Source organism: Nothoprocta perdicaria, unplaced genomic scaffold (assembly GCF_003342845.1).
Source record: "Nothoprocta perdicaria isolate Ctin4 unplaced genomic scaffold, notPer1 scaffold_59, whole genome shotgun sequence".
Taxonomy (NCBI): domain Eukaryota; kingdom Metazoa; phylum Chordata; class Aves; order Tinamiformes; family Tinamidae; genus Nothoprocta; species Nothoprocta perdicaria.
Window position 1 is genome coordinate 2863697 of NW_020455854.1, and position 12102 is coordinate 2875798.

At 35.4% G+C, this 12102-nt stretch overlaps 1 protein-coding gene across 10 annotated transcripts in view; it reads left to right on the forward strand.

Annotated features, from left to right (window-relative positions):
• The window catches only part of RBFOX1 (RNA binding fox-1 homolog 1), a 691795-nt gene that overhangs the window by 674281 nt on the left and 5412 nt on the right, over positions 1 to 12102 (forward strand). For 3 of the 10 annotated variants that reach the window (XM_026049083.1, XM_026049093.1, XM_026049089.1), the window contains one exon: positions 2116 to 2168. The exons of the other annotated variants lie outside the window; for them this stretch is intronic. In XM_026049083.1, the coding sequence (XP_025904868.1) occupies positions 2116 to 2168 (53 nt within the window). The remainder of the gene's footprint in view (positions 1 to 2115; positions 2169 to 12102) is intronic. 10 annotated transcript variants of the gene reach the window in all.

Consider the following 12102-nt stretch of genomic DNA (forward strand, 5'->3'; position numbering starts at 1 on the left):
AGGATCATTACCAGGAATACCTAAGAAGTCATAATAAATTATACTGTCTCATGGAGCTTCAGCATCTAGACTGACTGTCCATTTAAAGAATTAATATATTTTCATTTTAATTCTCAGAATTACTATGCTGAACAACATGTACTTTTCACTTTACCTTTCAAATTGATTTACGGAGTTCTGAAATAAATTTGGCAACAGCAAAATATAAGGCAAATAATATCTTCCAATGTGAATCAAAGCTATTTATCAAGGAATGTATATGGTAGTTTTTTTCAGTAGGTAGCAATTTGCATTAATTTTTTTCACCTTAATTTTCTACCATTAGTTAGTAAAGAAGGCTGCTTTAAAAAAAAAAAAAAAAAAAGGAAAAAAAAATGAGATTTCAGAGCAGTTTCAGTAAATTTTTTTTTTTTTAAAGTACTTAGTAGTTAGTGTTCTGAGTCTTCCTGTACATAGGCCTTCCTATTGTCCCCAAAGTTGCTAATATCAGAGGTAATATGAGTAAATGTAGTGACAAATTATACTACCTATGAGATACAGAATAGCTTTGTATATATAATAGTAACGTCATACTCCTTCAGGTTGTTTTAATTTATACCACTTCAGTTTTTTAAACTCATCCTAGAATGGTGTGCAAGATAAATATCATCAGTTTGTGAAATTCCTGCAGCTGACGAAATGGAGAACAAAATTATCAATCTGTACATCCAGTTGAGACTAGAAAAAATAGAAGAAAAATATATTTTGGTCACTAAGTCCATTCATAATAAAATAGTACAGATACTAAAATTTCTGATATAGGGCAGAGGCAATATTAAGCTAATGCTGCTTTTAGTCTTAACCAAATCCTGTCCTCGTTCTATGGATCACAGATTCCTTTTCTTTTGTTTTTTTCTTTCTTTCTTCTTTTTTCTCCGCAGAATGTGAACTTTTAAATAACAAGGTTCACAGGTTTTTAGCAAAAATTTAAAATATCTTTAGTGTATTGCAGATAAAGTGATAGAAATAGATTTTATTCTCTTAGGGCTTAACCCTCCAAGGTTCTGTTGCTCCCATAGATATTTTATTTGCTCCTGACCTAAACAGTTTTATGTAGGAGCTTCAGAGTACTTGGTGCTTGACAGGGTTTTGATCATCCTGCAGAACTGACTTTTCCAGGTAGGCCTTAGTGTAAACTAGACCTAGTTCCTTTTCTGTAGACTCTTGCATTAAAGCTGTGCACAATCTAAAAACGCTGTTTTTCACCTTAGCAATGCAGACTGGAGAAGCTGCCTGCAATTTGAAGTAAAATAACACTTAAGTGTTAAAGCTTCAGACAGGTTCTTCATTTAAACTGCACAATACAGACATCATCCAAGAAGTCTATGTATATGCATATAAAGGAAAAAAAATGATGCGAATTCTCAAACACTACCCCAAATCCTGTTTGTTTTATCTTCAGAAATCACAAATCAGGATTTGTGCCATAATGGAGCTCTCTGCTACTGTATTTAGGATTTCTCTTATATTACCTGTGGAAAAAAAGAGTTTTGCAAGAGAAGGCTTATACCAAAATAATGATTTCTCTAGCTTATCGTACGAAGATTCTGCAAAACACTTTTTGCATGTATTTGGATGACACTATATGAGAATATACTGTGTCATATTTTTTTATAAGTAGCAGAAAATTAATTTTCTGTGGAAATCATATTAGATATATAAGAAGTATTTTAAGCTGTGCTAAGTAATTTGGATTTTTTAAATAGCTTTTTACATACTTTTCATTAGTGCCCTTTAGTATCTATTTCAGTGTAAATACTGTTTGATTATTTATTAGTCTTTATAACTATATTTTAGCATGACACATCTGTGACACGAAACATGAAGCTTCCAATGCAAGAGTTTGTACATAGTCCATATCCAAATGTCACCATTATTTCATTTAAAAGATCCCAGCATGTCTACCTCATGATCCTTATAAACTCTGTAGTGCTGAAATACGTCAACACTTTTTCTTGCTACATTCATTAAAATTAAGCACCCTTACCCTACCCCATCTGTAAACATCAAGTCAATTGGCAGCTAGCACATTGCCCAGTCAGCAAGCAGTATTGTGAATTTTATCTTCTCTTGCAGAAATCAATTCGTCTTCGTTGCAGCAGATGAAATTTCTTGTAACACCTCTGCAGGTAACAATCATTGATACTTCTTGATGCATCCATCCAGGTCTCAATATCCTTTTTCACATGCTGCATTTAATCGTAAGAGAAAGCATAGGAAAGTCCATAATATAAATCTTTGGAATAGTTTCATTAATTTATAGCTTGAGCCTTTAGATTCTGCCATATAAAAGACTTTAGGTTATTTTGCTGACTTTGTTGTTTTATTTCCAGTTTAAGTATTACGTGGCCTAGAAAAGTAAGGATATGCTAGACCTTCTCATAAAAAACTTACTGTGCAGTACAATCAAGATTATAACTTTAAAAAGCCAAATCACTGATGAATTAATGAAAAAAAATAAAGGCTTAGCTGTATGTGCTATGTTGAAAGTGCTATCGTTTTAACTCTTTGGGGGCAAATATTGCCCACAAGGGTATGGGAGACCCCAAAGCACTCACAAAGTCTATCCTATGGATAAGATAGTGGGAAAGAGGGTCTGTGTCTTCAGAGGATCACCCTCTAGTAAGTAAAAGGGCTCAGCTGCTTTGCTACTCTACTGTCGCTGCTGTAAGCATGGGTACAGAATGGGTAAATATGGTATTTATTAATGGTGATTTATAAGTATATTGCATATGTCAAGGGATTTTTTGTTGCTGTTGTTGTTTTTTGAATATAATAGTTTGAATAATCTTAGCCTTAACTCAGGTAAGGATGATGTTTGATGCCACATAAGAAGTCAAAAGCCAAAATAAATAGTAACCATTCTGGGCTGTATTCTACCAATAATGTTATGCAAAATAACAGCTGAGTTCAGGGGAACTGTGTATATTGAAGGGTGGAAAGGATATATATAGTCTGACACAAAATGTTAATTATGGAGCGCTTAATTTTGGAGAGTTTTATATTGGGTGGAATAAATGAGAGTTCAAGAGTTTATGCTCTTTGTGCTATAGTACAAACCGGTAAAGAACATGTATTTATGAAAAAAGAAGACAATAGTTAAAGCTGAAATCTGCTGAGTAATACACTGTTTGCTAGCCACAGTGTTTTGGGAGATATTTTGAAAAGTTCTTCTGTTCCAAAACCTGATTTAACATAACTTTTTCAGAGTCCTAGATCAGTAACAGAATACATTTTGAGAAGAAAACCTGTGACCCTTTCTTGCTCTCACTAGATTTGGATTTTGGTACTCAAAATTTCACCTGTGCCAATAAAGAGAGTTTATCTTCTTTCCTCTTCCTGCTCTGCTCTGGATTGTAGTGAGCTGTTGTAGGGAGACTACTGACTTACAAATCTAGGCCTTGTTAAGTAAGTATGCCAAAACTGATTGTAGTAATTCTTTTTTAATTTATGAATTCTAGAGATAGACATGGGGGTGGTCAATATTTTTCTTGTTCTGAAAGCAGTTTCCTGTTCTGCAAAGTTAGCCCTTCTAAATAATACTTTATTTCTATAATAAAATCATTTCCTTTCATCAAGACAGGCAGAATTTAAGTGTTCAGGACATATGCCCTATGGCCCTACTTTGGCATTCCAGTCACAAACATTCTTGTTTATCAGTAAATTCAGTGAACTTCACACAAAAGAAGGGGGATCTCTGTGTATGTTTATGAAAGCATTTTGGTTTGATCTGAACTGATTTATTATAGTAGAGTATCTTGGTTAGGTATGTTTCTGACCATATGACAAACATATCAGTAGTAGATGACTATTGGTGCCTTTTTTGTTATGTGATCTAAAGGAACAAGCTAATGAAAGCCTGTACCTTATATTCCTTTCATACCCAAATTTTTAGTTGTAAAAATTAAAAGGACTTCTGTCTGTATTAAAAATCAGACCCTGGCCCATATTCCTGTGTGCTACAAATTGCCAAATTTAAGTTTAGTCTATCAAGCCAATAAGTTCATTTGCAACTAATATATTTAGTGATACTTCGTGTTTTAAAACAAGCTGTGTATGTGTGTATCTATATATATCTAGACACACACTTAAACTCCTACCTGTGTGTTTTCAGATGCATGCAAAACATCTACAACACCATTTTATATGCTAGTAGTGCTCCTAAGCTGTATTACACTGAATCAAGTGTTTTAGCCTGATATAAGATGGAGTTATTGCTAATATATGACATTCTATTTGAATTGTGAGAATATATGTGTGTGGGGTTTTTGTTTTTTGTAAAGAACATGCAAGTGGATTTCAAATACTAATATAACAAGTCAACTTGGGGCTGGAATTTTAGCATTAATGGAAGGTTTGGGTGTTTTTTTTCCTGGTAATACATACTTGTTTCTTCCTAATGCACTGCCATTCCTGCCAGGGGAAGCTTAACTCTCAGCTGCGTGACATTTTTTTTCCTTTAATTTGCAAATTAAATCTTGAAGAAATGATTATGTGTTAATTAATGGATTGTGGTTGCATATACACATTTACATTTATCTATGTGCATCCGTTCTTGTGTGCACATTATATAAAGGAAGCGTACACCAATATCTGGTGGAGGAATTCTACCATGGGAAATTTTAAAATGTTTTGCTCCTCACTGAATTCAGTGCATTCTGAGACTAAAGATAATTACTCTTCAGGAAGGAAAGTTTTGTGCTTCTGGGCTAGATCTGTTCTGGCAGGCATGTTTAAACAGTGTATAAGGAGAGTTGAACTAGAATAGAGGTAGAGAAATTATCTGAAAACTCGTTTTGGTTTGATGCTGGAATTTTAACAAGGATCTCTGAACAATTTCCTCTAGCACCTCTGTGACGATGGGATTATTAGGAGGGAATTCATCCTGAGGCTTCTGGCTGGGAGGGAGCAATTGGCATCTTGTCGTATCAGCCTCCTTATAATTCAAAATGAGATCTAGAATTTCCATTTTATTTGTTATATAAATACAGGATAGTATTTATTTTGAACCTGAGGCATTTTTAATGCATTTTCCACAACAGAGCTTAATATGTATTTTCTTTACATTTTGTTATAATGTTTAGTTCTTAAAGGATTATTTTTAGATATCTTTTCCAAGTGCATTAGTCGGTACCTACATATTACAGTTTTTGTGTATGTGTGTGTTATAAATGTACAGGGTCATTATTTCAGATTTATGGTACTCTTATTTTCTTCCTGCAGTTTTTAACTGTTATCCAACTGCCATCTAGGAACAGAAATATCCAGTGGCATTGCATGCCTGACATTATTTCCTTCCCCTCCCCACCTGCCATGTACGTTTATGATTTGGGGATAAAGGAGAGAGAGAGGCAAGTGTAAAGTATGAACTTGCATTTGGAATGAAGTGTGGTGGAAGTAGATATAACATCTATCCGATTGGGACTGCATTTATTTACATTTTTGAGCAGAGTCATCCCCAGGAGGTGGGATTTTGTGTGTGTGAAGGAAACGCATTAGAGAGCTTTAGAAGTTCACAGTCCAAGATTAACTATTGACTACTCTTTGGTGAAAGATAAAGTTTCTAGAACAGATAAAACATTCTGAAAAGTTTAACTTCCAACTCCGGCAAAAACATATCATAAAAGCAGGTAAATAAGGAAGCAAATAGTGGAGCTGTAGTATCAAAAATTATTTGAATAGAATATTAGCAATTTTTGATAAAGCCAGTTGCACAAATCACTGCAATTTTCCTATATATCATTGTTAATCTACCAACTGTAACACTACCACAAATTTAATCCATGAAACAAGAGTAAGATACAGGGATGCTGACTTAAAAACAAATTAATATTGGGTAAAGTGCCTGAGTGGTAACATGCCTGATGCAGCTTACCTCCACAACAGTGCAGAAGTAATCCTGTCTTTATCTGGTACAATATCATGATCAGATGATACTCTTTGAAAGAAATTTCCGAAAAGTGCATATAATCCAGACTGCTTTAGAAAAAAAAAATGCATTCCAAAGATACTTTCATCAGCCTTTTTGAATTACTGTGTAAAGACATATGTTCAGTTGTGAGAAGTTCTTTCATTTTACTGCTGCCAATGGATTTGACTTTATTTCATGAAGCAATTTGGCTGGCAAAATAAGCATTTTCTTCAAGTTGCCTTTATTATTGCATTATGCTCTTCCACTAATCAGATAAAAGCAAAGATGAAGGAGCAGCTGTAAGGTCTTTGTGCTAGTATTTATTTAAGCCTGTACTGCTTTTCCCTGTGAAAAATAGCAGACACTGAAGTTTTTGTGCTGGAAAGGCTAGGAAATGTTGTACTAATGCACATTATTAAACGTCTTCAATAAATTTGAGTGTCCTTTATGTTGGCAGTTTACACTTCCCTTTACTGCAGCTGTAAATAGCAGTGTATGGCTTGTACAGCACTGTATTTGTTACTGCTATTCCTGCTCTTGGTAGCTACATGTTCAGCTACGGGCTCAGCTGATAAAAATCAGCAAACACTTTGATCGTCCTCTCCTCTTCTTTCGTGAACTTTGAATAATTCTTCTCGCTCACCCAGTGAAAACCCTGGCAGCCCTTTCTGGCATCTTTGTCATTATCTCTTTGACAGCTTGCCTGCCTCGTGCTTGCAGTTCTAGGTCAGTTCGCATGGCTAGTCAAATGTGACAACATGACAAGATTAAGTAAAGCTGAGGTGCTGTGATTTGTAAATGGGGGATTTGCAATGTGAAGCTGCTTTGATAACAGCAATAGTGAATAATCTGTGTTTGCCCTCAACAAGTGCATATAAGCATGGGTGCGTCTTCTGTGCTCTTTGTTTTTTAATGAAGCAACTGGGCAATTTTTTCTGATAGAATGAAAACGGTACACCTGGAGGGCAAACTGTGTGGGTGTGTATGACTGCAAAGGAGTACATGATTTTTAAAAAAAAAAAATAAATTATTTTGAGATTATCATATATTTGCAACATTAAACAAAAAGGGATATTATCTACTACAGATCTTTACATACGAGTACAAAAGACTAAATGCAATATGCAAAGAACACAGTATATTTAAGGAACTCGATGAGATTTTATTCAAGTGTTACTACCCCAAAAATGTAATAGTGATACTTAATAGGAAAATGCTTTACAAATTAAAGAAATGCTTGTTTTTCATTGAAATATAGCCCTTTTATTTATCAGCTGATATCAGGCTTTGGATTCCCTAGTGGCTTCTTATTGTTGTTATTATTTTGGTATGCAGATAAAATCTAACTTTCTGGTGTAGAAATTAAACGGAAAAATGTTGCTTGCATGCAATTACATTAGCTTTTTAACCAGACCTGACGTGAAATCCCCATGCACGAGGGAAGCTGCCTTTGACCATTAGGAAATGCAATTGTGAGGCTGGAGAGAGGGTTTTCCAGCCAGGTCTGTCCCTGGCGCTGCTGCCCGGCGCTGAGTCAGCTCCAGCTCAGAAGGGCAATAGCCTGTGCTGCGGTTCGGAGCACTTTTACATTTCTGCCAAGCAGCCGATACCTGTCACATTCCATTAAATATGTTTAACAAGGTGGCAGCTCAACTTGGGCTGGCTGTAAACACAAAGCTAAAAAGAAGCCACAAGCTGGAATACAGGAATAAAAACTCAGTCCCAGGTCTGCACGCCACAGAATGGTGAAAGTTGGAAGGGACCTCTGGAGATCATCTGAAGATGATCGTGTCAGGACTGACATTCCTGCAAAACCTGCCCCTCCGCTAGCAAGTACATCTCATTTGGCCAAATGCAGGTATGACGTAAAGGAGTAGAGAGTCCTGAATTTGGAATTCTTTGGGTACAGAAGGTACAGAAAATCCTCAATAGGCTGATTCTGGTTCGTTTAGGTCCAACCTGAAAGAATGAAGTACAGATTTTTTTTTTTTTTTTTCATTTTTCAATGACTTCCTTCTGAAAATCCCTTCATGGAAATATTTTATTATTGCTTTTTTCATAGTCCAGAAACTAGACTATGGTCTTGTTTCTTGGGCTCGCTGAAAACTTAGAAATATAGTAATTAGAAATATAGTAATTAGAAATAAATAAATAAATATAGTAATTAGAAATAAATAAATATGGTAATTAGAAGTAGCTCTTCTAACAGGAAATCCCTCCTGACCTTCAAAATAAACAGGAGTTCAGTACTGCTGTATACCTTGAAATTTCACTATTTGATGGCACTATGACTGTCAATATTATAGCTTCCCAAGTCATTTTCTCTACCCCATCACAAATCTGTAAAACATTATCAGTAGTAAAGAGGAAAATGATATGCAAAGGAATATTTTATGCTCTTTCCTTGCAAAATGATCTTAGGGTTTGATATTGCGCCTTTAAAATTTTGCGTTTTAGCATTCTTAACCTTTACAGTGAAGGAAAATTGCTGGGAAGTATTTTTATGAGTCTTAAGTAAAGACTTAGGGTAAACTGTGCTCCCGATTGCCCTCTAAAGTATTTAGAAACTTATTCCTAACTTAACTGACCAAACTGCCTGAGGTTGGTTGGTGTTAATATCCAAATTAATTGAAGGGGTTTAAATGCACATGTCCTGTTGCGAGATTGGGCACCATGTGCAGACACCATCCTTCCATAGTCAAGTGCTCGCATGGAAGGATGGCCACCACTGCAGAGGCTGAGATGCTGCCCAGCCCTGCGGTGGGTGATGATGGGCTTCCAAAGAATGTCACCATCTTCAGGAATGTCACAACCCTGGGTCCAGGAGCGAGCCCTGGGTGGCTAGTTACAGCAGTCATTTACAGAGCCAGATTGCTAGTGCTTTCCTGGCATTCCTTGCCAACCCACAGTAAAATTTTCACTTTTTTTTTTTAAATTGTATTAAAATTCTCATAAGATTAGACATATTTGGATTGCTTTTTCCGTGTCACTGTCATCTGTGAAGAGCAAGAGGTGCACCCTGCGAGAGTGCCCATTTTGTGGGAGAGCTGTTAGGATATGAGGACCAAACTGCTCCTCTCCATATTCCATTTTCTGTCACCTAGCCAAGTTTGAGTCATTCGGTGGCTTCTTTGTAAAATTTAGTAGTAATAATAGCCAATAAAATTATTTCCATAATTGAAAATTATTCACACTTGCAGGTTAGAAGAAGCAGTAATTACAAAATTTAATTGTTTGGTTATAATCAAAGATAGTTAGGAATGGATTATATTGTGGAAAAGTTAGAAGAGCTTCCTAGTGATACATGCAGTTTGCTTTTAATGTGGCAAGCAACAAGCAATTAGAACATAGTGTTGTTATAGTATTTCCCGTTTTAATTTAACTTGACCACTAGCTGAAGGTTCCACCACAATCTTAACTTCTTTTTCTTTGTTTCTTAAAAAAAACTGCTTCATCCCTTTCTAAAGTTCTTTCAGCAATACCTAGACTTTAAAAAAGGGGTGGAATGATAATGATCAGAAAGATACAAGCATTGGATTACTAAATAAATTCATGTTTTAAATTCTCATTTTATACTTCTCACATTGCTTGAGAAAAATTTCTTACGTATTCTGTACTACCTTTTTTCCCCTTTTTTTCTTATTTTCAAACATTACAGTACTTACGTTATTGAGCCCTTGGCAAATGTCTCCAGTGAGAGGCAGAGCTTGAGTGACTGTCCTAGCTTTATATGGAATGCAGTCACATTACCAAAGAATTTAAATCCTAAAAAGATAATTAAGTGGAAAGACATACCTTGCTAATTTTTAGAAATTTCAGCAATAGCTACAGCAGCTGGTTTAAAGAAAGCGATTCAATCTAAAAGGCCGTACTCTAAAACAAATGACTCCTAACCAATTACCATTTTTAATTATCTCTTCTGTTTGCACAGTGGACAACAAATTATCCTTTTTTCTTATCCAAACTTTATACTGTTAAAAAAAAGAAAAAAAAAAATCATTGAGTAAATTTAAACTTAGCCTGAATGAAGATAAGCATATCAAGATTTCAGCCCTGGGCCGTAGGTGAATACTTTGCAGCTCCATTTGGAGACATTAGCTTTGCTATGCTGAGTTTTTTCCTAAACGTGTTCCAGCAAAGTGTTGGTCCAGCTCTTTAGCAGTAAGTGAGTGCAGGTATGGTAGCAAAATGCTACCGAACATTTTGTTTTTTCCTGTCATGTCTTATTCCAGGCAAAGTGAAGAAAATGCTAAATGCCAAAACTTACCCTGCTGTCATCATTGGGGTTTACACATTGCCCGCAGATGTGGTCTCGAGACAAGAGTTTGTGAGTTCAAACAAGCATCAATAAATTGATGGAATATTCTGTAAAATACAGTCACATTGACTATTAAGTTATTCAAAATAATGTGCTATTTGCATGTCCTGTGTTGGAGTAAATTATTTATTTAGGGTGATCATTTCCAGTGTAAATGGTCACAAAATGTTTAAACTCTGCTAATTTTAATGAGAAATTAATGTGCTGGCATCGTATTCACTGAGTGGCTGCACTAGCTTGCTGATTTTCAGTGTGGCATTGTAGTTTAAATCCTTCCTGCTATTTTCAGAATGGAAAGCAGAATCTATTCTGCTAACCTTGTGAGCTTCTAAATTTTGTGTCATGCAAGGGCGTGTTTAAAAATTAGCATTTAAAAAGAAACCTACTTGCTTTAAGTTTAAGCTGACACTGTTCCTTTCCTCTGTGGAAATGAAATTTATTAATCATAATAAACCCATCATATTCTGAAGGTAGAGGTCACCCTGAGGAGAAAAAAAAAGTCTATTCATCACAGAGGAATTTCAATGCATTTTTTCCCAGATAATATCTAAGTGTGGATTCTCTCCCCTTTGGAAATACATTTTCCCATGGTTTACCTGTATACATTAAGTGTATCCAAAAGGTTGCAAGGATGAGAATTTTGTAATTTAATTTTATACTCTTTCAGTAGATATGGAAAAATGCTTTTTGTATTTTATATTATTTCATATTTTATATTATGTTTACATTGTACACACTTGTCCTGGTGGGATTCCAAGGTCCTTTAAAAGAACAAATTATGAGTTTTTCTTATTTTAACAAGAATATATGCATTGTTAATTCAAAATAATGATTTATGTTATTATAACAACAATATTATAGTACAAGCTTTATTATGATCTTAATAGAAATGTAAAACACTGTTCTGAGGAGCAGTGATTTGCTTAGTTGATAGTGTTCATGTTAGAATTACTTCACTGCTCTTTCATTTCAAGGGAGAAACATCAGTTTATACAGGAGGATAAAAAAAATGGTATGAACGACTGGTAGAAAGTTCTCTCTGCTTTGGCAAAGGAATAATAAAAATGTACCTGGAAGTAAATACTGTGTTGCGACGCTCTTCTTTTTCTTTGTTTTTAAATTACTGAATGTTGTTTTTATGCATATTTTTCTCTTAGCTCTCCAGATTTGCATAAAATATAAAATTCGTAGCAATTTGTTTTGTTACATCAATGTTCCGGCCATGCTTGTCACTTCAGTAGTTCACTGACACATCATAGTCATTTAATAAAGCCTGGGCACTGGGTGTTTGGGCCTGTTCCCTCGCCCTTCCACATGGCCTGTGCATTTATGGCCATGGACCTTCTTGCCATGGTTGACCCACCACAATGCTCATTTTGTGGGCTCCTTTGCCTGGCCAGGGATGCTGCGGGAATGGGATGTGGTGAGGTGTCAAATACAGCCCCACAACAGGAGATGGATCAGTGTGCTTCCTAAACAATAAATATAACAGTAAAGAATGCAAAATAATAGTGCATGCAAGTCATCCTTCACGTGACTAGGAAGGGATTTATAGTGTGTGTAGCTACTCTAGCTTTAATCATTTTCCCCTTTTTTGATATTTTCTTACTCTTAAATGAGAGTTAGCTTGAAAGAACTAAAGTTATAATGCTTTTTAAAACGGATTCTCAGACCTTGGAAGTGAGCATAGTGAGGAAAAATCAGTGTCTTTTGCACCTGCGTGTAGAGGAATCAGAGACACAACTGGCATGCTATTGTGAAGGGTTATGGAGATAGGCTTTATGGAAGCGCTTCCAACCAAAGAGGTTCCTGTGTGGCATCAGAGTCAGATTCT